The 26,494-nt window shown below is 55.7% G+C and overlaps 1 protein-coding gene across 1 annotated transcript in view; it reads left to right on the top strand.

The window, feature by feature from the left end:
- SETD2 (SET domain containing 2, histone lysine methyltransferase) overlaps window positions 1-26,494 on the top strand; it is an 81,323-nt gene that overhangs the window by 46,226 nt on the left and 8,603 nt on the right. The window contains exons 13-18 of the mRNA XM_075419961.1: window positions 6,805-6,853; window positions 9,670-9,850; window positions 14,318-14,993; window positions 16,679-16,813; window positions 17,661-17,800; window positions 20,541-20,652. Of these exons, the coding sequence (XP_075276076.1) occupies window positions 6,805-6,853; window positions 9,670-9,850; window positions 14,318-14,993; window positions 16,679-16,813; window positions 17,661-17,800; window positions 20,541-20,652 (1,293 nt within the window). The remainder of the gene's footprint in view (window positions 1-6,804; window positions 6,854-9,669; window positions 9,851-14,317; window positions 14,994-16,678; window positions 16,814-17,660; window positions 17,801-20,540; window positions 20,653-26,494) is intronic.

Genomic DNA, 26,494 nt, shown 5'->3' with positions numbered 1-26,494 from the left:
TGAAGCTTCACAAAACGAGTGACTCCTCCAAAACGTTGGTTCCAGACCAAATTTGAGCTGACGGTGTCGTCGTAACGCCGAGGCTCGTGTTTTCTGTGGAGCTTGGAGGAGCTCAGCCTTGGGTATCTCGGGAGCTTTGCTGAAGCCCGAGGGCCGGCTGGGGAGCCGTGACCTGTCACCGTTACTATTCAAGATGTGGATTCACACCCCCAGCTGTCTCATAGCGTGGTTCTTAACCTCTTGGCTTCGCGAGGATGCCGAGAGCCTGATGCAGCGCGCGTGTCAGGGATGGGGTGCAGCTCACAAAGCCCTGGCTTTGGAGTAACCCCAGCCAATCCCACCCAAAAAAGCAGAATCGTGCCACGGGGCTGTGAAAACTCATTTTTCTTCTGTAAAACGTTTGTGGGGAAACTGTGACCTGGGGATTCGTTCCGTCCTGGCATGAAGAGTTAACTGCTTCTGTCTGACTCTCACCCGTTATGATGCTGGGTGCCACCATAGCCCGGCCCAGAGGTGGCCAATGTCTAAAAGAAATGACTAAGCTGGCGGGGCACTGCTTTAGGTGGAAGTGGCATGGATAGTCACCTTGGAAAACCCGGTGGCACGAGAGCCAGGTGGCTTTTCCAGCCCTTCCAAGCTTTTTAAAAGCTGGTTTTGAGTTGTGGACCATCTGCAGTAACTGGTGTTGGATGGGGGGGACGGGAGGGTCTGAAACCTCGTTACTTAAGCTATGTCCTCTCCAGTCTTGCTGATGACCCCCTTGGTAATTTCAACCATTTCCATCCAGCTTCTCAGGGCAGCAAGGAGCTGACCATGTGTCTCCTTTTCTCAACTCCGGGCTGAAGAAGGGAGAGGACATAGCGTGCATACGGTGAAGAAACGGGAAGATGGTTGGGAAGCTGGATGATGCATGAGCAATAGAATGGGTGAAAAGAGGACAGAGGTGGTTAACTCAATGATGCCGACGTTCTTTTGGTGTGTCCATTGCCGGCAATGGACGTCGCTCCGGGAAAATCCCAACTCCTGGCATGAAAGGATTAAGTGAGCTACCTTTTTCTATACCTCTATACACAGGACTTGTAAGTCCTCGCCGTACAGGGCTCGTACACTCCGACTCCTTAACCCACGAGGAGTGTTGGCCGCTGCTCCACACCCACCACAACTCACACACTCCGCAGCGGCGTAAGTTTTCAGCCTGGGCTCGTGCGCGCCGTTCCCGCTCTCCGAGGAAGCCGCGCGTGCCTTTCCCCGTGCTGAAAACTCACTCCGGGTGGCAAAGGCTGGTTGGTGGACACCCAACAGGGTGCAGGTGGTGGTTCAACGGGGTTCTTCCAGGCGCCTTAGCCCGCTCCAGCCGGAGGATTACGCTCAGGTAAGGCTCCGTGGATTGATCCGTACGGCCAAACCCGTGATGGAGGCCACAGGCGGCACGATGGCCAACAGACCTGGTGCTCTGCCCTCTTGGCATCTCGGTAGGGTCAGCACCGCCAAGCGTGGCAAGCTTTTCTCGACGTCCTTTTGATGGCTTACGTTTCAGTAGCTAAGGCTGAGGGAGAGGAGAGCACGTGTGGCTTCAAGCGTAGCACGCGCTTTAATAGCGTTGGTGTTTCGGGGTGGTCTGGGCGTTAGGGTTTCCTCGCCGTTTATGCCAAAGCAGGGCCTTGAGGTCCTGCAGCTCCACCACCCAAGCCGTAGGCTTCTTGTGATGACCCCTTACGTGTCTAAAATCTGTCCCGTAGTGAACCTGCGTGCTCTGCTGACTGACTAACGCGGCGGGAACGCAACCGGCGTGGCAGCGCTGGCTGCCGCGGGACGTCCCACCGTGCTGGCATGGCTTGGGCGCCGCTCTGCCGCAGGTGGGACTGAGCTTTTGGCGTCTTCCTCCACCCCGGGTGGGCAGAGGAGGCCCTCAACTGGGGAGAGGGCAGGCAGGACTTACAGCTATGAGGGTCTTACCCTTAGGAGTTGGAGAAGACTTTTTTTTTTTTGAAAGAACCAGGTGTCTTGGGTTTAGAACGTTTTAGTTGGACATTTCTTGCCTCAAGACTTGGAGTTCAAGGCTGAGGTGTCACCCCAACTTTGGCCAAGGTGGTCTTCCTCTTTTGCAACGAAAACACCCGTCCTGTGAGCTGAATTATCAGCCTGAGAAGGGATAGTGGAGCCTGGGTGACCCAGGCAAACCGAGCCTTCGTCTTCGCCGGAGATTGTCTTTCCAAATCACGCCTGATACATGGTGATAGGACAGCCCTGTGGAGCCGCTCTGGCCTGTCCTGTTCCCAGCCAAGCCGTCCTGGAGCGACTGGCTCTCGCTCCGGCACGCACACGCATGCTTCAATTAGGAGGCTTATAATTGCTTAGAACTGAGAGCAAGAAACAGTTTGTGGAAACAATAGGCACTGGGGAGCGGCCAGGCCGTTGTTTGTGGTGGGTTTTTTGGGCCTTCGAGCAGGGATGTCGTGGCGTTCGTCCTTTCTTTTGGTCGCCTCCATGCCTTGGCATCGTGCCGGAGCTTCGTGCTCGTGCAGAGGGGAGAGGGGGAAGGAGCATCGTGGGACGACGGAGAGCGAGGAAGAGGAGATCCAGCCCTGGCTGGTGGAGCGGTTGGTAGCCAACCTGGTAGGGGGTGGATTCGGTTGCGTGGTGTTTCTTCACCAAATCAACGAGAGAAGTTCAGAGTACCCCAGAGCAGAGCTAGGTGAGACAACATGGTCTGCAGGTCATCTCAGCTTCGAGTGCCTAAGCCCTGCCAAAAGCCGTGAGCTCCAGAGGGCTGCAGGCGGCTTTCCAGCTCCACGTCCAGGTGTGGGATTCATCCCCTCAGCCCCAGGAGAAACGTCCCAGGTCCCCGGTTGGGTGGCAGAGGCTTTGAAGCGTGGGAGCGCGGCTGGGTTGGCGTAGGAGAGCGGTCACCCCTTCGCCAGCTGCGCTCACGTCGACACGAACGCAAGACGAGCCTCCGCCCGCTTGCGCTGTGGTTTCCCTGCGCCCGCCGTTGGTGTCCATCGGTCTTCTCCAGCTTAGTCCCCGTTAAGTCAGAAGTAATTAGCAGCGATGGGACAGATTTCTGGAGAGTTCCGTTAAGCGAGCTCTTCCTTCGCGTCTCGAGACCCATCCTGCAGCTCTGTTGCCTCTCCAAGCCGAGGATGGTTTGCGTCTGCATCTGGACAGCCTAAATCCATTTTTTTTTTTAATTTTCTTTCCTTTGTAACAGACTTGTATCGCTTTGCTTTCTGTGTTTAATTTGCTGAGCAACTCATTAAAAATTGTTCCGGAAGGTAGAGAGCCATTCGGGCTCCGTTAGCGGCGGTTGCAGTGATTTAGCAGCTATGCACGCTCCGAGCCAGCAGCTTCTCTTTCCAAAAATAAAACTGGCTTTTCGTCGGAGTTCCCCCTGGCTCGCGCCCGGTTCGACCACCATCTGCTTTTCATGGAGGATTTTCGGCGTATTCCCTCGTTTGTTGCTGGTTCAAAAGGCTCGGCTGCCGCCGTCTTCGCCAGAGCGACGCTGGCGGCTCTGCAGCCCGGGGGGTAGATCCGTAGCTGCTCTCCAGCAAGATGGAGCTCGCTCCCCGCTTCCTAATTAGCTTGAATTATTTTGAGCAGCCTGGACCTTCGTTAGGGCCGTCCGATGTGATGGGAGGGATCCTGCCATGGGTTTACAGAATCACAGAATGTTGGGGGTTGGAGGGGACCTCTGTGGGTCACCCAGCCCAACCCCCTGCCCAAGCAGGGTCACCCACAGCAGGCTGCACAGCACCGCGGCCAGGCGGGGCTGGAATATCTCCAGAGAAGGAGACTCCCCAGCCCCTCTGGGCAGCCTGGGCCAGGGCTCCGTCACCCTCCGAGGGAAGAAGTTCTTCCTCGGGTTCAGCTGGAGCTTCCTCTGCTCCAGTTTGTGCCCGTTGCCCCTTGTCCTGTCGCTGGGCACCACTGCAAAGAGTCTGGCCCCGGCCTCCTGACCCCCACCCTGCAGATATTTAGAGGCATTTCCAAGGTCCTCTCTCAGCCTTCTCTTCTCCAGGCTGAACAAGCCCAGCTCCCTCAGCCTCTCCTCCTAGGAGAGATGCTCCAGTGCCCTCCTCATCCTCGTAGCCCTGCGCTGGGCTCTCTGAAAGAGGGTTCACCCCTTTCCCCCTGCAGTGCCCTGTGGCCACAGCCGTGGCTGTCAGAGGCAGATGCTTCCTCCTGCCTTTCCTGCCCCTTGCACATTCAACCAGCTTTGACCTTGAAGCTTAGAATCAATCCCAGAATCCCAGCATGGTAGGTGTTGGATGGGACCTCTGGGGATCACCCAGTCCAACCCCCATGGCTTTGTTCTAGATACATGGCTTAGGAGCAGGATTTGGTTAAAAAGGCTACGAGCGATTAGGGGACCTAATATATGCTTACAAATATCTGCAGGGTGGGGGTCAGGAGGCCGGGGCCAGACTCTTTGCAGTGGTGCCCAGCGACAGGACAAGGGGCAACGGGCACAAACTGAAGCCGAGGAAGCTCCAGCTGAACCCGAGGAAGAACTTCTTCCCTGTGAGGGTGACGGAGCCCTGGCCCAGGCTGCCCAGAGGGGCTGGGGAGTCTCCTTCTCTGGAGATATTCCAGCCCCGCCTGGCCGCGGTGCTGTGCAGCCTGCTGTGGGTGACCCTGCTTGGGCAGGGGGTTGGGCTGGGTGACCCCCAGAGGTCCCTTCCAACCCCCAACGTTCTGTGATTCTGTGATTCTGTGACAGCCTGGCTGTGTTTAATGGGGAGTTCCCTCAGTGCTGGGGGTGGGATGGGGCACGGAGGGGACCAAGATCGGGCAGGAGCTTCGTGACATGGCAGGGGCCGGGCTGGGCACCTCTGCTCTGGCCTCTCCTCATCTGGTTTTCCAGCTCCTGCCTCTTTTGATCCCTAACGAACGTGTAAATGAAGAAGAACAATTAGCAAAGGGCGTGTTTACAGACTGCTGGTGCCTCCCGTCGCTGGAAGAGGTCGCGGCACGCGTGGTAGCGTGTTTGCAGATGCTTCAAACCGCACGTGTTCGCTGTGTTGCGTTCAAGCTCCACGGGAAAGCAAAAAATATTTTAAAAAATCTTCATAATTTTGGCCAAAGTAATTTTTTTTCACCCTTCAGCAGCACTTCTGAAGTGGTTGCATCACATGAACGAACCCCAACTGGATTTCTTGTACTTTCATTAATTTCACCAAAGGAAAATATATTTTCTTAGCCCAAAACATGGGGATTAAGGATATATTTTTCTTATATATAAAAAAATTATGTTTTTCTCAGATGAAGCACGGATACAAAAAGCTGCAGGGGGCAGGGAGGCTGCTCAAGGCATGGGAACAGCGAGTTTCTTTGGTAGCTGCAGGTTATCTGGAACATGATGCTTCTTCCAGGGGCCGACCCCGTGCCTGATGCTCAGCTGGGTGATGTGACTGGAGATACAGAAGAACCATAGAGTCACGGAATGGTTTGGGTTGGGAGGGACCTTTAGAGGCCACCCAGTCCAACCCCCTGTAGTGAGCAGGGACAACTTCAACTGGATCAGGCTGCTCAGAGCCCCGTCCAAGCTTGATGTGAATGTTTCCAGGGATGGGGCATCTCCTACCTCTCTGGGCAACCTGGGCCAGGGTTTCACCACCCTCACGGGGAAGAATTTCTTCTACCTCATCTAAATCTCCCCTCTCTCAGCTTGAAGCCATCACCCCTTGTCCCATCACTCCATGCCCTTGTCCCAGCCCCTCTCCAGCTCTCTCGCAGCCCCTCCAGGCCCTGGCAGCTGCTCTAAGGTCTCCCCGCAGCCTTCTCCTCCCCAGGCTGAGCAGCCCCAGCTCTCCCAGCCTTTCCTCCCAGCAGAGGGGTTCCAGCCCTCACATCATTGCTGGGGCCTCCTCTGGCCCCGCTCCCACAGCTCCAGCTCTGTCCTGTGCTGAGAGCTCCAGAGCTGGATGAGAAGCTGGATGAGTGGAGCTGGCTGCCGTAGGAGAAGGGGGAGGTGGGTGCTGGTAGCTGATCTCAGCAGCCTTCGGTAGGTGCAGGGTTTTGCTCAGACCTGGGAGATGGGCTCCTGCTCGTTTCCCTTGGGGTGCTCCAACATCAAGCATCGGATCCGGGGAACATCATGGGACACAAGGTGGGCCTCATCTCCTGTGAGGCTGGTGGGTGCTGGGAGGAGCCCAGGGACAGTCCATGGGCACCCATGAGATGGATGAGCGGACAGTGGCCACCAGTACAGTCTCTGTATCTCCAACGTGGTGAAACTGTGGCTGTATCTCATGGGAAGTTCCATCTGAACATGAGGAAGAATTTCTTCCCTCTGAGGGTGATGGAGCCCTGGCCCAGGCTGCCCAGAGGGGCTGTGGAGTCTCCTTCTCTGGAGATATTCAAGACCCACTTGGACAAGGTCCTGTGCAGCCTGCTGTGGGTGACCCTGCTTCGGCAGGAGGGTTGGACTAGATGACCCACAGAGGTCCCTTCCAACCCCTACCATTCTGTGATTCTGTGAATATCTCACGCTGGAAGGGACCCGTAAGGATTATCAAGTCCCAACTCCCTGCTCCTCGCAGGACTACCTAAAAGTGCCTTGAAGACCAGGACGGGTACAACGGGAGGTCTTCGGGCGCTGGTGGTAGACGGACACGTCACTGCGGTGTGGGCGGGGATCGGTGGCCTTCAAGAGATGCCTTTTTTTGTTCGTTTGTTCTCAAATGACGTTTGAGCTGTTAAATAATCGGCGCCGTGTGATGTTCCTTGCAGCCCCGTAGATATCGGGGCTGTCCTTGTGAGTAGCTGGACCTCTGACCTTGCTTCTGGCTTGCTTTGCAGGAGGTCTACCGGATCCCGAAGAAGAGCCAAGCGGAGAAGGAGAACACGGGTACGTACTCGACGTTTTCCTGTCTATCGCTGTGCTCCTCTTGATGTTCTCAGCGCGTGATGTCAGGATTTCTTCTGCCTTCGTAGCTCAGAGTTCCTAAGGCTGGAAACCAGCTCCTGCCAACTGGGAGGATGCGTAAGCAGTGGGTGAAGGGAAATGTTGTCTCACATCTCCGGTGGGAGCGTGGGAGGGGGTTTTTTACCCCCTTGGTCCAGCTGTACCTGCAAGAGCTTCAGCTGAGCTGCTGGGTCTGGTGTCCCAGTCGTGAATCCAGCGTATGACAATATAGCTGGTGGAGGAGCAGCTCCCAGTAAGGGAGGTGGGATTTACTGGTATGGAGAGAAGAGCTGGCTTTAAATGGGTGCCCTGGGTGCGATGCGCAGTACGGCACCATCCCTCCTTTGGGTCCCTCACTCCAAGAAGGACCTGGAGGGGCTGGAGCGTGTCCAGAGAAGGGCAGCGAGGCTGGGGAGGGGGCTGGAGAAGAAGTCTGCTGAGGAGCGGCTGAGGGAGCTGGGGCTGTTCCTTCTGGAGAAGAGGAGGCTGAGGGGAGACCTTCTCACTCTCTGCAGCTCCCTGCCAGGAGGGTGCAGTGAGGGGGGGTTGGTCTCTGCTCCCCAGGAACCAGCGACAGGACGAGAGGCGATGGCCTCAAGCTGCGTCAGGGGAGGTTCAGCTTGGAGATTGGGGAAAATGTCTGTGCTGAGAGAGTGGTCAGGCCTTGGGCCAGGCTGCCCAGGGCAGTGGGGGAGTCCCCATCCCTGGAGGGGTTCAAACACCATCTGGATGTGGCCCTTGGGGACATGGTTTAGCAGGCTTGGGTGTGCTGGGGTGACGGTTGGACTTGGTGACCTCAGAGGTCTTGTCCAACCTTAATGACTCTATGATTCTGTGACAGAATCACAGAATGGTAGGGGTTGGAAGGGACCTCTGGGGGTCATCTAGTCCAACCCTCCTGCCGAAGCAGGGTCACCTACAGTAGGCTGTAGAGAACCTTGTCCAGTTGACCTCAGAGGTCTTCTCCAACCTTCATGACTCTCTGATTCTGTGCTTCTCTTTGCTGTGTATGGGGTGCCCTTGTCAGTCCTTGAGTTCGGGTCCCACCCCACGCTCCTGGCCTCCACTCCCACCCGTTGAACAACCACAAAACCAGTTCCACTCCCAAAAGCGTGGTCAGGAGTGGTGGAAATCGCCCCTGCAGCCTGGGCAGTGCTTCCCAGCCCGACTTTCTGTCCGTCCACCAGCACAGACCCTCTCAGACCCCCATATCCACGCTGGGCACCTTTCGGGGGGGTCTCACACCCTGGCTGGAGTCCGGCCCCGTGGCCCCAGCACGTGTTCACGGCTGGAACGTGTGGTGAAGGTTCCTGATAAAAGGATCCGGGTCTCAGTGCTCCGAGCCCGGTGGCGCAGACCGAAGGATGGGAAGCAGGGGCTCTCTCCCTTTTCCGCTCGCTCTTTCCCGTCTCCTCGGACGGCCTCAGAGGCCGGAAGGGTGCGAGGGAGCGTTTGGGATTTAGGATTGGTCTGGAAACTCGTTAGCTGCCGTGAAATGGCTTCTGGGCTGGGCTTGCGGCCGGCAAGGCGCCTGCCCTTCTTGCCACCAGGCATATATATATATTTTTATATATATATATATATTTAAGAGCATGTGATGCCAAAATACATCCCAATGGATACCGGCGGGCAGCGATGTGCAGGACAACATTGCGTGGGCACCGGTTTCCTCCTCTCCAGCTGCACTGAATCCTGGGGTGCATCAAGAAGAGTGTGGCCAGCAGGACGAGGGAGGGTCTCCTTCCCCTCTACACTGCCCTGGTGAGGCCTCATCTGGAGTACTGTGTCCAGTTGTGGGCTCCCCAGTTCAAGAAAGATGAGGAGCTACTGGAGAGAGTCCAGCGGAGGGCTACGAGGGTGAGGAGGGGACTGGAGCATCTCCCCTACGAGGAGAGGCTGAGGGAGCTGGGCTTGTTCAGCCTGGAGAAGAGAAGGCTGAGAGGGGACCTAATAAATGCTTATAAATATCTGCAGGGTGGGGGTCAGGAGGATGGGGCCAAGCTCTTTCCAGTGGTGCCCAGCGACAGGACAAGGGGCAATGGGCACAAACTGAAGCCGAGGAAGCTCCAGCTGAACCCGAGGAAGAACTTCTTCCCTCTGAGGGTGACGGAGCCCTGGCCCAGGCTGCCCAGAGGGGCTGGGGAGTCTCCTTCTCTGGAGATATTCAAGACCCACCTGGACAAGGTCCTGTGCAGCCTGCTGTGGGTGACCCTGCTTGGGCAGGGGGTTGGGCTGGGGGACCCCCAGAGGTCCCTTCCAATCCCTACTGTTCTGTGATTCTGTGATCTCGGCCGGAGCCCGCTGCTCTCGGCACAGGCTCGGAGTCCATGGCAAGGCCCTTTGGGCTGGGCTTGGTTCGTAGGGAAGCTTTTCAGGCGTAAAAGCCCTCCAGAAGATGTGTGCTGAGAGCTGGAGCTGCTGTTCTCCCACTCTGAAGCAGGTTTTCTGCTGGAGGAATGGGAGGAGGGCACACTGGTGGCATCTAAAAATCAGAGCGAGGTGTTTTAATCCAATAGATAATAGCTCAGGTGTGCAGGAAGTATCTAAAAATTGAATTTAAAATAGAAGGTTTGTTTTATGTTATTGTATGTTATTTTTTTTAACCCTTCTGTGGCCCTGAGGCTGAGACGGGTCAACCTAGAACTTGTTTGAGTCAAGATTCTGGTGGTTGACAGAAGCTGCTGAAACTGCAGGAGGGGAGAGCTAGAAATACGCTGAATTATAAAAATTCTCTCCCTTTTACCCCTTTTCCCAAACAGCCGACCGTGGGCGAGAGGCAACCGGCCACAAGGATCAGACTCCGACTCCGAAGAACCCCGTCCTGAGCAGAGAGCGGGATCCCGAGAGGCAGAGCCAGAGTAAAGAGAAGAAGAGACGGAGAGATTCGTTGTCCCCTCCGTCCTCGGCGTACGAGCGAGGCACGAAGAGGCCGGAGGACAGGCAAGTTGTCTGGCAGATACGGTGGCAGGGCTGAGGGTCTGACCGCTGGGGCTGGGAGCGTTGGATCGGCTGTAATTCTGGGTAAAAATGCTGGGAAAAATGGTCCTGGTGGTTTTTGAAAACACCTGGGGATGGGGAAGGAAGTTTCCTCATGGAGGAATCTCATGTGCGTGGTGAGATGCATTCCCTGGCCGGAGCTGGGTGGCTCCTTGGCATTAAGTGGCCTCTCCTCTTGGATAACCTCACCATTCACCTTCAGATACACAGGATCCCAGCATGGCAGGGGCTGGAGGGGACCTCTGGGGGTCACCCAGCCCAACCCCCTGCCCAAGCAGGGTCACCCACAGCAGGCTGCACAGCACCGCGGCCAGGCGGGGCTGGAATATCTCCAGAGAAGGAGACTCCCCAGCCCCTCTGGGCAGCCTGGGCCAGGGCTCTGTCACCCTCAAAGGGAAGAAGTTCTTCCTGGGGTTCAGCTGGAGCTTCCTCTGCTTCAGTTTGTGCCCGTTGCCCCTTGTCCTGTCGCTGGGCACCACTGAAAAGAGTCTGGCCCTGTCCTCCTGACCCCCACCCTGCAGATATTTAGAGGCATTTCGAAGGTCCCCTCGCAGCCTTCTCTTCTCCAGGCTGAACAAGCCCAGCTCCCTCAGCCTCTCCTCCTAGGAGAGATGCTCCAGTCCCCTCCTCATCCTCGTAGCCCTGCGCTGGGCTCTCTCCAGTAGCTCCTCCTCTTTCTTGAAGTGGGGAGCCCAGCACTGGACACAGCACTGCAGATGGGGCCTCAGTGGGGCAGAGCAGAGGGGGAGGAGACCCTCCCTCACCCTGCTGCCCACACTCCTCTGAATGCACCCCAGGAGACCATTGGCCTTCTGGGCAGCCAGGGCACGCTGCTGGCTCATGGTCACCCTGTCGTCCCCCAGCACTCCCAGTCCCTCTCCGCAGAGCTGCTCTCCAGCAGCTCAGCCCCAGCCTGTACCTACCCCTTCAGATGTCCTTCACCTTCGTCTTCGTATAACCTACCCCTCCATGGTCAGATAACCTACTCCTTCATCTGCAGATACCTACTCCTTCATCTTCAGGTATCCTCCCTCTTCGTCTTCAGGCACTTTTGGGGATTTAGATGGGTGACGAGGGAAGCTGTATCCAGCTCTCACACAGAAATTAGGGATGTAGCCCAGCTCATGCAAAGAGGTCCTCTGAGCCCTTCAAAGCCCATTTTTCTACCCCGCCTGTCCCCACTGCACTTGGGGATTATTCTAAACTTAAATTTAGAGCAAGCCCGTGCCTGTACGAGCGCCAGCAGTACCCAAGCCAAAGAGGGTTCCTAACGCAAACCAACTTCCTTGACCAAGTCAATGTTCCCCAAAGGCGTTGAGCACCAGGAAGGCGGCCAGGTAGGTGTGACCCCACCGAGCTGGTGCCGTGTCTCCTGCCTTCCCCTGAGAACGGTGGTGTCACGCTGCCATGACTTAGAAGGCATCTTTTTAAGTTTTTAACACCTTGCAGTGGTTTTACTTCGTGTTTCTTTTTTCTGGGCGCTCCATTGGGCGCTCCGTTGCCCGATGGATTCCCACCTACTCGCGTATGTTCTGCAAGCGGTAGACACAAGGGAGAAACAGGATTGCAAATTTACTTACATCTTATGAAAAATGGGTTTTGAAACACAGTTTGTCTCGGGAGACAAGGCACGAAGTCTGTAAGCTGCAGTGGAAGTATAAAATACTTTAAATTGCCGCGTGCACAGATGCTGAAGATAAAGTAGGAAATAAAACCAGGGGATTTGTGTTGCTGTAGCGCGAGTTGTGCTCCTCCACATGAAATGGTTCTGCTGACCAGGTCTGGTGGGATGGGTGTTTGGGAGAGTAAAGATAAGGGCTAGATAACTGAAATGTAGACGTCTCTTGTCTTGAGGAGTTGGTCAGTTCAGGGAACAAGCCGAAAGAGAAAATATTTTTAATTATTAGCTGGTCTCCCAGACGTTAAGTCAGAATCAGATGACCCTGGAAGCCACCCAGCTGCCCATTCCTTGTCTTCGAGACTCAGACATCGCTTTCGGAGCACCCGAGCCTGCGCCGGCTCCCGGGGTTATTCCCCAGCACCCCGCGGGCGTGCGGCCGGACACAGCCGAGCCGTCCCGGGAGCCGGAGGAGCGACGGAGGTGGTGGTGGTGGCAGGGCTGGTCCCAGGCAGCGCCTCAGTCAGCGGCTGCTCGCGACCAGATACCCATTCTCCTCCCTCAGAAGTTGCTTCTTGGTTAAGAGGAGGAAAATATTACACATCTTGCATTTCGAGGAGGCTTCAGATCGTGTTAAAAGCAGTAAGAATACCGAGGAATTTCCTTTAAAGAAGTCAGTTTGCTGTTGTCCCTCTTAAATAGGATCTAAAGCCACTGAGTAATTAGGGAACAATTGGTGGTGAGTCAGCCAGACCGGACAACTTTTGTGTTGAGCTGCGCTGGGAAGCTTGAAGACTTCTGGATTAAAAAAAAAAAAAAAAGAGACGTAAATCTATACGGCTGTAATTAGCCGTTTGGAGGATGGAAACATCACTGGGGTCTGGGGGGTAGCGGTGGAGCTGAGTTGAGATACGAAGAAGGATGGAATAAAGAGCGTGTGTTTTGCGGTACTTTAAACAGAACAGGGAATTCCGCGGGCGAGGAGTTGCCTCCTCCCTCTCTTCCTTCCCGCGGCCGCATCCTCGCTGACGAGCGGCCGGGACGAGCACCGGGGTGCCGGCATCCCTCTCTGAGGATGCTCTCACTCTTTTCATTTTGTATTTGTTGAAGGATTTAACAAGACAAAATCACAAAGCAGGCGGAGAGGGGAGCAGAGGAAATACAAGAGCGTCGCTGCCTTGCTCGACGCTAAACCCTCCGTTTTCTTCTGCCCGTCCCTTCGCGCCGGCTGCCTCTCGTGTAAACTCCCCAGGCGATTGCCGGGAAAGACTTTAATTATTGAAAACGAGCTCTTCACGTCAAGAAGGTTCGCATTAGCAGATCCTCTGCTACTCTGGGAGTGGGAGGAAACATCTTAAGCGTATCTGCTGGCAGCCGCGTGCTTTTGATGTGTAAATGGAACGCAGGACCGTAAAGTGAGTATGGAGAGAACACACTGGGTGCTTCGTAGAAGCCATTCTGTTAGGGCTGCGTAGCATTTCTGCCTGTAATCCCTGTTTTACCACACTCGTAACTTCTCAGAATATCCACCTTTGATCTGAAATTTTCCAGTCTGATCAAAGTCCCTAGGTTTGTGGGGTTTTTTTAAATCCTTTAACTCCTTGGAAAAATCCCTCCGGCTGCTCTGTGTCTCGGGATGATTTGTTTTTGTTTTTTCTAAAAAAAAGAATTAAAAAAAAATCCATCCCCACTTTAGTATTTTTTAAGCTGAATCTGTGGTCTAGTAAATAGACGTCGCTCCAAACGGAAACGCGCTGTTTGTGATTCCCTCGTTCTTCATCATCGCTGCCAACGCGCCGTGTCCGCAGCTCCGCTGACGCGGGGGGTTCCTTCGGCACGAAAAACAGGGTGCTTTTTAGGGGACCTAATATATACTTGCAAATATCTGCAGGGTGGGTGTCAGGAGGATGGGGCCAAGCTCTTTGCAGTGGTGCCCAGCGACAGGACAAGGGGCAACGGGCACAAACTGAAGCAGAGGAAGCTCCAGCTGAACCCGAGGAAGAACTTCTTCCCTCTGAGGGTGACGGAGCCCTGGCCCAGGCTGCCCAGAGGGGCTGGGGAGTCTCCTTCTCTGGAGATATTCAAGACCCGCCTGGACAAGGTCCTGTGCAGCCTGCTCTGGGTGACCCTGCTTTGACAGGGGGTTGGACTGGGTGACCCACAGAGGTCCCTTCCAACCCCTACTATTCTGTGATTCTGTGATTCTGTGATTCCCCATCGCTGAGCTCCCCTGGTCTTCAGGGGCCAAGATGCCATGGTGTGAGCTGCCCCTTCCATTTGGAGAGTCTCTTCCAAAACCCTGCATCGTTGGTCCTGCTCTGGGAAACGGTGGCGGAGGGTCTCCGGCACGGGTACCCAGCCTGTTTGGGGGGCACCTCGCTTATTCTGCTCCCTCCTCCAGTTCCCTGGTGGCTCTGGAGCTGTTGTCTCTGTTCTCCAGGTATCTAGGACCTAGCAGGTCCTCCAGACTATTTCTGCTGCATCTTTGCATCTCCGTTAGCTTCAGCACCGAAATAAAGTTGGTAAATCCAGTGAGACTTAGCTCATCCTCTTCCCTGGCTCCTTGCTCGCGGATGAGCAGGACCATTGGGTGTTTGTCCTCTCTGTGGGTTGCCATGGTTGGTCAAGCAGCTGAAAACAAATGGATTTTTTTAGGAATCGATGCCGCTGCTGGGCGTTTGCCCCCCCCCAGGTCTGCGTGCCGTTGGTGGTGGTCCTTTGGTCCTTTTCCTGCTGATGCCCTGGACCTGCGGGTTTCTGGGGTCTCACAAAGCCTTTTCTTTCTCTCCCAGGTATGACACACCAGCGTCTTCGAAGAAGAAAGTCCGGCTGAAGGATCGCAACAAGCTGTCCACAGAGGAGCGCAGGAAGCTGTTCGAGCAGGAGGTCGCCCAGCGGGAAGCCCAAAAACAACAACAGCAACTGCAAAACCTGGGGATGACGTCCCCCCTGCCCTACGACTCCATGGGCTACGGCACGCCCCACCACAGCTTCATGGGCTACCCGCCTGGCTACCCCATGCAAGCCTACGTAGACCCCAGCAACCCCAACGCTGGCAAGGTGCTGCTGCCCACGCCCTCCATGGATTCGATGTGCTCGCCGGCGGCGTACGAGCACCCGCAGACTTTGGTCGGGCACACGGTGGAACCAACCCTAACTACTCCTCAGCCGGTACCAGTAGTCCAACATGTAGCAACAACGATGGAGGTGACAACTCCGCAGTATGTAGCACAAAGCGACACCGTGGTCCATCAAGAACCCAACGTGGCCGTCCTGCCCGTGGCCGCGCCGGGACCGGTACAGAGCCAGAGCTACGGGGTCTGGGATTCCAGCCAGCAGACTGTAGCTGTACAACAGCAGTACTCGCCAGCGCAGTCCCAACCGGCCATATACTACCAGGGACAGACCTGTCAGACCGTTTACGGTGTGACGTCCCCCTACTCGCAGACGACTCCGCCGATCGTGCAGGTAATTTCCGTTTCAGACAAGGAATGGCGTGAAACGCTCGTGAAACGAAGGCTACCAGCCCGCAGCCGGCCACACCGCTTTATTTGCTCACTCTTTGCTAGTGCTTGTAATATTAGAGCATCCTACTTTGCTCTGATATTAGGCTGCAGTAGCACTTCTCGCATAGCTTCCCCCTCAAGAGTGTGAGAAAAGCACGTTTAGGCAGGGGATTTTCCCTGGACAAATGCCCCACGTCGTGGTTGTTGGGGGTAAGCAGGAGTTAGGAGTTAGGGCTACGAGGATGGTGGGGGCACTGGAGCATCTGTCCTAGGAGGAAAGTCTGAGGGAGCTGGGCTTGTTCAGCCTGGAGAAGAGAAGGCTGAGAGGAGACCTTCGAAATGCCTCTAAATATCTGCAGGGTGGGGGTCAGGAGGACGGGGCCAGACTCTTTGCAGTGGTGCCCAGCGACAGGACAAGGGGCAACGGGCACAAACTGAAGCAGAGGAAGCTCCAGCTGAACCCGAGGAAGAACTTCTTCCCTCTGAGGGTGATGGAGCCCTGGCCCAGGCTGCCCAGAGGGGCTGGGGAGTCTCCTTCTCTGGAGATATTCAAGACCCACTTGGACAAGGTCCTATGCAGCCTGCTGTAGGTGACCCTGCTTCGGCAGGAGGGTTGGACTAGATGACCCCCAGAGGTCCCTTCCAACCCCTACCATTCTGTGATTTTGTGAGTTCACAGCTTGCGGAGATTTTTTTTGAATCTGTTCGGTTTTTTTGGATGTTGTTTCTGGTGAACGGGTGTTTCTGGGGAAGAGCTTCCCCTGTCACTGACCGAGTAAGCAGTGAAATGTGGAGGTGTGAGCTCGCCTTCCATTGACTTTTGGAAGCAGGGTCTGGAGCTACCAGGTCTTGTATGACTTAAACCAAGCAAAAAAACCCAATAGATCAACATTCTGTATCTGTTTTCTCTGAATTGGATGTCCCTTTCCATCAGGCTCAGCCCTGAGCTCCGAATGACCACACTGAAGTGCTGTCTCCTACTTTGTCTTCGTTAAGAAGGGTGCTGGCGTTCAGCATCTCCCTGATGCCTAGTTCCTTCTAAAAGCAAGACGTAGGCAATTGTACAACCTCTGGGACAGCAAATTGGCCACCTGTATGCGAAGATCGTTTGCTTGAACCCCACCTCAGTCATTGGTTATTGCTGTTTGGCTTGGGTGTCACCTTCCACTAGTCCTCGAGGACTATGGTCATCTTCTTGCCTCCGCTATTTGAATCCCAGTAAGGGAAGCTGTACCGTGTCCCCCAGTAATGGGTTTTTTGATAAAACCAGCTGTCTTTAGTAGCCTCAAGTTGCATCAGGGGAGGTTCAGCTTGGATATTAGGAAAAATTTCTTGACTGAAAGAGTGGTCAGGCATTGGCCCAGGCTGCCCAGGGCAGTGGGGGAGTCCCCATCCCTGGAGGGGTTCAAACACCGTGTGGATATGGCCCTTGGGGACGTGGTTTAGCAGGCATGGGGGTGTTGGGGTGATGGTTGGACTTGATGATCTTGGAGATCTTCTCCAACCTTCATGATTCTCTGCTTCTCTTTGCTGTGTATGGGATGGTCATGTCAGTACCTCAGGTTTGGGTTGATGATCTTGGAGGTCTTTTCCAACCTTAATGATTCTATGATTCTATGACTTACGATTCCCCGTGCTCCGTTTCAGAGTTACACCCAGCCAGGTCTCCAGTACATCCAGGGCCAGCAGATTTACACGGCCCATCCGCAGGGAGTCATCGTGCAGCCCCCGACAGCCGTAACCACCATCGTCGCAGCCGGGCAGCCTCAGCCCATCCAGCAGGTAAGGCTTGGTGGGTCAGAAGGGATGGGGAGCGTCCGTCTGCGTCGGCTTTGGGTTTGCTGGATTCTCCGTGGCGTGAAAGCATCGGTGGTACCAGCTGGAGGAGCTTCTCCTGCGGCAGCGTGCTGGGATGCTGTTCTCCAGCCTGGATGTGCGCGTCAGACGTGTTTTTGGGGTTTTTGAGCCCAGATGGTGTCGTGTTTGGGCTTTCTACCAGCACGTCTGAGAAGTCTGTGTGCGGGTGGGCACGCGGGAGCTCCACGCCCTGCTTTTGTCGCTGAAGGCCCTTGGTCAGAAGTGGTGGCTTTGGCATCCACCGCAGGGGATTTACAAGCATGAGTGGCTCTATTACAGGCTCGGGATGTGGTCGAGTGGGTGCTTGGGGTATTTGCTGAAGAACAATGGTGCCCAGTGACAGGACAAGGGGCAATGGGCACAAACTGAGGCACAGGAAGTTTCGTCTGAACATGAGGAAGAACTTCTTCCCTCTGAGGGTGACGGAGCCCTGGCCCAGGCTGCCCAGGGAGGTTGTGGAGTCTCCTTCTCTGGAGATATTCAAGACCCGCCTGGACAAGGTCCTGTGCAGCCTGCTGTAGGTGACCCTGCTTCGGCAGGGGGGTTGGACTAGATGACCCCCAGAGGTCCCTTCCAACCCCTACTATTCTGTGATATTCTGTGAACAAAGGAAGGACATTGTCCTTGTCGCTTCTTGGGCCAACACTAATGCTGTTCTGAAGTTTTACCTTCAATGAAGTCTTTGTTGTGGGGGAAAGAGCTGTCAGGGCTGCCCTGACCACCCTCATGGCCGCTCACATCTTTCTCTTCACCCCTTTTGTGCTGTTTTCAGCCAGAGCTTGTGGTGACCAATAACCTCCTGGACTTGCCTCCGCCATCCCCTCCGAAACCCAAAACGATCGTCCTCCCACCCAACTGGAAGACAGCCCGAGATCCAGAGGGGAAGATCTACTACTACCACGTGGTAACGAGGTGAGCGTTGAGAACGGGGTGTGCGTGGCAACGAGGGGAGCGTGACGGCTGCTGCGGGGTTGGAGTTGGATGGCTCAAGCGAAGGAATTGGGTGGAAGAGAAATGGATGTTCAGCCCGCGGAGTCTCGTTAGGCGCCCGGCGGGGTGCTGCTCATTAGCTGGGTGGGTGGGAGGCTCAAAACATTCCTTTGCCCCCATAAATGATGACTCCAGCCGTGTGTTGAGTTGTAACCCGGTGTGACGAACGAGTTTTTTTAATTTCAAGCTCCGTGGAAGGTCTGTATGGGGATCCAGCTCTCTAAAGGGTTAAGCCTGAGCATTTTCTGCTGTGTCCTGACTGTCTTGATGTCAGTTATTGTTTCTTGCACAAGTTTCTCTGCATCAATCAATCTTTTCAATCTCCCGTTTGGGCTCCTTGCTGCTACCTTATGCATCATGAGTTGCACCAGCAGCGGAGCAGGAGACCTTCGAACCCCAGGAAGCAAAAGAAAACAGGCGAGCAGGGGTTGGTGATCACAGAATCCCAGAATGCTGGGGGTTGGAAGGGACCTCTGGGGATCCCCCACCCAACCCCCTGCCGAAGCAGGGTCACCCACAGCAGGCTGTACAGGACCTCGTCCAGGCGGGTCTTGAATATCTCCAGAGAAGGAGACTCCACAACCTCCCTGGGCAGCCTGTTCCAGGGCTCCGTCACCCTCAGAGGGAAGAAGTTCTTCCTCGGGTTCAGCTGGAGCTTCCTCTGCTTCAGTTTGTGCCCGTTGCCCCTTGTCCTGTCGCTGGGCACCACTGCAAAGAGTCTGGCCCCGGCCTCCTGACCCCCACCCTGCAGATATTTAGAGGCATTTCCAAGGTCCCCTCTCAGCCTTCTCTTCTCCAGGCTGAACAAGCCCAGCTCCCTCAGCCTCTCCTCCTAGGAGAGATGCTCCAGTCCCCTCCTCATCCTCGTAGCCCTGCGCTGGGCTCTCTCCAGTAGCTCCTCATCTTTCTTGAACTGGGGAGCCCAGCACTGGACACAGCACTGCAGATGGGGCCTCAGTGGGGCAGAGCAGAGGGGGAGGAGAGCCTCCCTCGCCCTGCTGCCCACACTGCTCTGAATGCACCCCAGGAGACCATTGGCCTTCTGGGCAGCCAGGGCACGCTGCTGGCTCCTGGTCACCCTGTCGTCCCCCAGCACTCCCAGTCCCTCTCCGCAGAGCTGCTCTCCAGCAGGTCCACCCCAAGATGTGTGCCGTGGTTGGAAGTCTTGCAGTGGCATGAGGAGACCCAACTGAGCCTTCCCCCTTGGCGAGGAATGCCTCCTCCGTGCATGTTCTGCAACTATACGAGAAGCCACCAAGTGAATATAATGAATCTTGAACTTTTTTGAGGAACACATGCTGGAAGATGTCTTTCAATCCTTTTAACTGTAAATCTTGCGACAGGACGAGGCCAGCAGAGGAAAGGAAATGTCATTTCTCAATGCTTTCTTGTTTTAGTGTTTGTTTTCACGTAGCAATCGAATCGGTCGCAGTCTGAGGTCAGGGATAGTCAGCAGTATCTAGGGAATTCAGTAGCACTCTGAAGCTCGAGGGGGCTGGTTGAAACCCCCAGCGTTTCCTGAGATGTAAAAAGCCTTGAAAGTGGGACAGGGTTTCTGAGACAGGTCAGAAAATTCAAGAAACTCAGACCAGCAGCTCCCTTTGATGCAGGCTTGCAGGGGTTTTCTTCCCGTGCTGAGGAGTGCGCATCCTGGCTTCACACTGGGTTTAGAGATGGAAAATAGATGCCGTGTTAGGTCACCTCCAGACCTAACGTGGGCTGCTGGAGGTCTGTCCTCTTTATGTCCCTCTTGTTTAGCCTGCTTGTGAGTCCTCTCCTGATGGAGAGTCCCGTACTCTCCCTGGTCCTGCGAAGACAGCAGTCTGTCCTGCTGGCCCACGTTTCTCCTGGCTGCGTTCCTCCCCTGGTCTGTGGTTTTCCTCCTGGGCACCATTTTGTATCTGCTCTTGGATGCCAACGGCTGCCCGTTCCCCTCTTCCCCACCTTGAGGAAATCCAGACCAGTTCTCCCCATCCTTCCCCAGTTTGAGCATGGTGAGACTCTTCCCTCAGCGTTGGCCTGACAAGCCCAAGCAGGCTCTGATGGCATCTTCCGAGCTGAGATGCTTCTGCTGAAATGGTGCTTCCTGTCTGCCAAGGAGAGCCCTGGCCCTGTGTTTAACCTCTTCTACTGTATGGAGGAGCTTCGGGGCATCCACCCATCCATCCTTTCAAGCTCCTGCTCGTTCTTGTGGCTTTTCTCAAGACCTTTGGTCTGCGTCCTTTCCGTGGTGAGATACCTGTGGCTGAACGCTTGGCTCGAGGTGCCAAGGGTTGACCCTTGCTCCTCAGGAAGGAGTACCTGCCCCAAGGTCTCCGCTGGGATGTCTCACCGACCTTTATTTCATGCCTGTGACGAACTTCCCTTGATCCCACGTTGAGTGTCACGATAGAAAATCGTGGAGATTCCCTTTTCTAAAGTTCTTCTTGCTTGGAAGAAGAACTTGGAAGAAGAACTTGCTTGGAAGGCTTCTCTAGCCTTCTCCAACTTAGAAGCCTGCTCAGAATTCATCATTAATAGCAAGATAGGGGCATGGGTTGCACCCAGGTTGAGTTTCGATGACTGATGGAGACCAGATGTCGCAGCTCATGGGACAATCAGTGAGCAGGTACCGGTTACTTCTAAGAGGGTGACGGTGGTCGGTCTGTCTGTCTTCCTCCAGGCAAACCCAGTGGGACCCTCCTACCTGGGACAGCCCAGGGGATGACGCCAGCCTCGAACACGAAGCTGAAATGGACCTCGGGACCCCAACATACGACGAAAACCCCATGAAGGTAAGCGCTGGGTCAGCGAGGGAAACTCAGCGTTGACATCTCTGAGGTGGACCATGGGATTAATCCTGCCCTGCGGAGCGGGAGCAGCGAACGCCGAGGGTGTTGGTGGGGTCAGTACCGACCTGGGGGGATGACGGAGGGACTGGGGTCACCCAAGATAAGCCGTAGTGACTACACTGACCATAGGACCACTGGGGTTTTGTGCTTTAAAATAGTGGTAGAGGATTAATGACCTTAAGGTGTTGTTTTCTTGCCACTCCGGGTGAAATACGCCGCGCTGCCCGGTAGCCGCTGAAGAGCAGCTTCCCCCGGTCGCTGCCCGGTTTTGCCCTGGTGCCAAAAAGTCGAGCAGAGATTTTCGCGGTGCTCTCACCTCGCCGTCCTTCCGGGCGCTGGCTTGGCAAAGGTCACAGAATCACAGAATGGTAGGGGTTGGAAGGGACCTCTGTGGGTCATCTAGTCCAACCCTCCTGCTGAAGCAGGGTCACCTACAGCAGGCTGCACAGGACCTTGTCCAGGCGGGTCTTGATTAGAAGATGAGCTAAGTCCTGGCGTACGCCGCTTGGCCACGGAGCCGTGACTTCGGCAGGGGAAGCCAGAAAAAACTTTTCAATGATTTTTGTCCCTGGGTCGGCGTCGCGCGTCCCGCTGCCAGCACCCCCTGTGGTTCTGCTGAGGAGCGGCTGAGGGAGCTGGGGCTGTTCCTTCTGGAGAAGAGGAGGCTGAGGGGAGACCTTCTCGCTCTCTGCAGCTCCCTGCCAGGAGGGTGCAGTGAGGGGGGGTTGGTCTCTGCTCCCCAGGAACCAGCGACAGGACGAGAGGCAATGGCCTCAAGCTGCGTCAGGGGAGGTTCAGCTTGGAGATTGGGCAAAATGTCTGTGCTGAGAGAGTGGTCAGGCCTTGGGCCAGGCTGCCCAGGGCAGTGGGGGAGTCCCCATCCCTGGAGGGGTTCAAACACCATCTGGATGTGGCACTTGGGGACGTGGTTTAGCAGGCGTGGGAGTGTTGGGGTGACGGTTGGACTTGATGACCTTAGTGGTCTTCTCCAGCCTGAATGACTCTATGATTCTGTGACCTTAGAGGTCTTCTCCAACCTTCATGACTCTCTGATTCTGTGCTTCTCTTTGCTGTGTATGGGGTGCCCTTGTCAGTCTTCAGGTTCGGGTCCCACCCCACGCTCCTGGCCTCCACTCCCACCCGTTGAACAGCCACAAAACCAGTTCCAGTCCCAAAGGCGTGGGGGTGTTGGGGTTGATGTTGGACTCAATGACCTCAGAGGTCTTTTCCAACCTATGATTCTACGTTTCTATGATTTTCCTTGTGCTTGCCGTGGGTCCATCCCAGTTTATCTCCACTTGCCCGTTGCTTCTGGGTTGGGTTGCAGATGGCTGCTGAAGGATCGTGGCGTGCGAAGCGAGACACAAAAACCTATTTATCAAACAGAGCTTCATTTTAGGCTTTAAGGCGAGGTTTTATTAAGCTGGGAAGAGCTGTAAACCACCTCTCCGTGGAGGGATTTGCTGCTGGAGCTGTACCTGCTAGAGCTGAATGGTGCCTGGGAGCATATCTCCATGGCCAGCCTGGAGATAGTGCGGAACATCACCGTGATGAAGTGCTGAGAAGAAGGTTGGGCTCTTCTGAGCGAGAAAATAGAGTTGTGCTGGTATAGATGGGAGCTGGCTGCTTCTGCCCGGGGTTTTTGCTGCTGGCTCGAAGCCCTGGATACCCATTTTCAGTGCAGAAATTCTCTGCAGCCGCCGATCCCTCATTCCTGAATTCGCACGGGCGGCGCGGCGTTGGCTGACCTCACGGCGCGGTGGTTCTTACTCACTTCAGAGCTGGAAATCTTCTCCTTCTTGGCCGGCATCGCCTGAAGGTTGGGTTTTTCCCGGTCGTGGAAACAACGTTGAATTCCCACGTGGTCGTAGCTCGCTCGCCGCCGCCTCCGTAACTCTTCCACCCTGAAATTGCAACCACATTCCTCGGATTTTTTTTTTTTCCCTCCTCCCCGCCCCGCACCTTTTCCAAGAGGGATTAAACCCACCGGCATCGCGGCTCCGGCCATCCGACAGCTGCTGCTGCCGTTCCCGGCGTTCCTCGGCTGCGGGGCACCGCTCCCCCCGGCGAAACGCGTGCGTCGGCCGCGGCGACTCGGGTATTTTATTTCTTTCCGAGCATCGTCTGCTCCCTTCTTGACACCCCCAAAGCCCCGGCATGGCCAGCGTCACCACGGCTGGTGTCAACGGGGGGTCCTGCCAGGCCCTGGCAGCTGCTCTAAGGTCTCCCCGCAGCCTTCTCCTCCCCAGGCTGCCCAGCCCCAGCTCTCCCAGCCTCTCCTCCCAGCACAGGGGTTCCAGCCCTCGCATCATTGCTGGGGCCTCCTCTGGCCCCGCTCCCACAGCTCCAGCTCTGTCCTGTGCTGAGGGCTCCAGAGCTGGACGCAGGACTCCCGGGGGGGTCTCAGCAGAGCGGGGCAGAGGGGCAGAATCCCCTCCCTCGCCCTGTGCCCACGCTGCTGGGGATGCAGCCCAGGGCACGGTTGGCTTTCGGGGCTGCCAGCACACGTTGGTGGCTCATGAGAAGCTGTGGCTGCCCCCTCCCTGGCGGTGTTCAAGGTCAGGTTGGATGGAGCTCTGAGCACCCTGGTCTAGTGTAAGATGTCCCTGCTCATGGCAGGGGGGGTGGAACCAGATGATCTTTAAGATCCCTTCCAACCCAAACCATTCTATGATTCTATGGTTCTCACCCCCCAGCACCCCCAAGTCCTTCTCCTCAGGGCTGCTCTCCATCCCTCCATCCCCCAGCCTGTGCTGATACCGGGGGTTGCCCCCACCCATGTGCAGGACCTTGCAGTTGGCGTTGTTGAACCTCATGAGGTTCCCACAGGCCCACCTCTCCAGCCTGTCCAGGTCCCTCTGGATGCCATCCCGTCCTTCTGGTGTGTCAGCTGCCCCACTCAACTCAGTGTCCTCTGCAGACTTGCTGAGGGTGCGCTCGATCTCGCTGCCTAGGTCATCGATGAAACTGTCCAACAGCCCCGGTCCCAGTACGGACCCCTGAGGGACACCACTTGTCACCGATGTCCATCTGGACATCGAGCTGTTGACCATTACCCTCTGGCTGTGACCTTCCAACCAATTCCTCAGCCACCGAAGAGTCCACCCATCACATCCGTCTCTCTCCAGTTCAGAGAGAAGGATGTTGTGAGGGACTGTGTCGAGGGCTTTACAGAGGTCCAGATGGATCACATCCGTAGCTCTTCCCTTGTCCACTGGTCTGGTCACGCCATCGTAGAAAGCCACCAGGTTGGTGAGGCAGGACTTGTCCTTGGTGAAACCATTCTGGCTGTCTCCAGTCACACCAGAGGGTGGCTTGGCGAGGCGCTCGGGGAGGCTGGCGATGACACGGGGCTGGGTGCCAAAGTTTTTGCACCCTTTTAAAGTGGAAAAAGCCTGGATTTATTGCAGGGATGCGTTCGTGTCTCTGCCCGTCGGTACCTCCCGAAGAGCACGGAAAGGTCGGCACCAGCGGAGCAGATCCCAGCAGCCTTGTTCCACGCTGCTGGAGGCTCCTCTGGAATTCCCAGCACGTTTGGCTTCTTGCTCCCCTGCCACCCTCACCCCATCCCAGGCTGGTTTCCCCCTGACAGCATCTTTGCCAGCTTCTCCATCCCCACCTCTCCTCTGGAGGGTTTTTGCAGAACGCAGCGAGGCTGAGAATTCTGAATGTCCCCAAAATGCTCTTTTATTGGGGGTCTTCTCCTGCATTTGAGTTTTTCTGGTGGGCGGCATGACTTTGGATTACAAGTGAGCTTTGGAGGAGCTATGGGAGAAGCGCTGTGGTCCCATCAAGGCAGGATAAAGCTCTTCGATAAGGACGGTTTCATGTTAAAATAAAGATAAATTTTAGCAGAAGGAGAAATTGGCACCTTTCCATGAGTGGTAGCTTAGAAATGTAGTTTCTATTTGTCCTCCTCGTGCCCCCCAGAAGTTTTGACACTGATTTTTTTCACCATCCCCTGTGCTCTAGCCACGGGGAGCAGGATTCTGCCTCGGCTGCCAGACCGCTCTGGGGCAGCGACGGCAGCCGTGCATCGGCTTGGTGATGGAGAAGGGCTTGGTGATGGAGAAGGGCTCAGTGATGGGGAAGGATTTGATGATGCTGAACGGCTTGGTGATGTCGAACGGCTTGGTGATGCAGAAGGGCTTGGTGATGGTGAAGGACTTGGTGATGGTGAAGGGTTTGGTGTTGCAGAAGGGCTTGGTGATGGGGAAGGGCTTGGTGGTGGAGAAGGACTCGGTGATGCAGAAGGGCTTGGTGATGCAGAAGGGCTTGGTGATGGTGAAGGACTCAGTGATGGTGAAGAACTCGGTGATGCAGAAGGACTCGGTGATGGTGAAGGACTTGATGCAGAAGGACTTGGTGATGGAGAAGGGCTTGGTGATGGCGAAGAGCTCAGTGATGGAGAAGGGTTTGGTGATGCCAAATGGCTTGCTGATGCCAAATGGCTTGGTGATGGCGAAGGGCTTGGTGATGGAGAAGGGTTCGGTGATGCAGAAGGACTCGGTGGTGCAGAAGGGCTCAGTGATGGAGAAGGGCTTGGCAATGCAGAAGGGCTTGGTGATGCCAAACGGCTTGGTGGTGGAGAAGGACTCAGTGATGGTGCAGAGCTCGGTGATGGTGAAGGGTTCGGTGATGCAGGACGACTTAGTGATGCAGAGGGGCTTGGTGATGGTGAAGGACTTGGTGATGCAGAAGGGTTCGGTGTTGCAGAAGGGCTTGGTGGTGGAGAAGGGCTTGGTGGTGCAGAAGAACTTGGTGATGGAGAAGGGCTTGGTGGTGGAGAAGGACTCAGTGATGGTGAAGGGCTTGGTGACGCAGAGGAGCTCGGTGATGGAGAAGGGCTTGATGATGCAGAAGGACTTGGTAATGCAAAAGGGCTTGGTGATGGCGAAGGGCTTAGTGATGGAGAAGGGTTCGGTGATGCAGAAGGACTTGGTGGTACAGAAGGGCTTGGTGACGCAGAAGGACTTGGTGACTGTGAGGGGCTTGGTGGTGGAGAAGGACTCAGTGATGGAGAAGGGCTTGGTGATGGAGAAGGGCTTGGTGATGCAGGAGGACTTGGTGACTGTGAAGGGCTTGGTGGTGGAGAAGGACTCAGTGATGGAGAAGGGCTTGGTGATGGAGAAGGGCTTGGTGACGCAGGAGGACTTGGTGACTGTGAAGGGCTTGGTGGTGGAGAAGGACTCAGTGATGGAGAAGGACTCAGTGATGGAGAAGGGCTTGGTGACGCAGGAGGACTTGGTGACTGTGAAGGGCTTGGTGGTGGAGAAGGACTCAGTGATGGAGAAGGGCTTGGTGATGGAGAAGGGCTTGGTGATGCAGAAGGACTCGACACCACAGTGCCACGCTGGGAGCCGGCAGCGATCCATCTGCTCCCCATCACCAACCTTTCGATGTCGGTGCCCGAGCCGCGGGCAGGGACCGGCGAGCTGGGCTGTGCGGCCACCCCAGGGACGCGCCAGCGCTCGCTCGGGCCGGCCCTCGGCCGCAGAACTTCCCCATCAAGCGCTGACTCGAGCCCCGGCGTTGGTTTGCGTACGGCGCTTCGCCGCTCGTCCCTCTGTCCTCAGCCAGGCGCGGCCGGGGTTTGGAAGGGATGGGATGGCTCCCAATTTTTCGGTGGTAAATACTTAAAAAACGAGGTTTTTTTAATTAAAATAAACAGCAGGACATCTTCAAAGAGCAGAAGGAGAAGGCGAATCTCCCCTGGCTTCGTAAGCCTTGAACGAGCCCCTTTTGCTCCCTCCATCCTTAAAATCGGAATCGTGGTAACCCGCGG

The sequence above is a fragment of the Opisthocomus hoazin genome, chromosome 4 (assembly GCF_030867145.1).
Source record: "Opisthocomus hoazin isolate bOpiHoa1 chromosome 4, bOpiHoa1.hap1, whole genome shotgun sequence".
NCBI lineage: Eukaryota > Metazoa > Chordata > Aves > Opisthocomiformes > Opisthocomidae > Opisthocomus > Opisthocomus hoazin.
The sequence above is the reverse complement of the archived record's forward strand: the minus strand, read 5'-3'. Positions and strand labels throughout refer to the sequence as shown.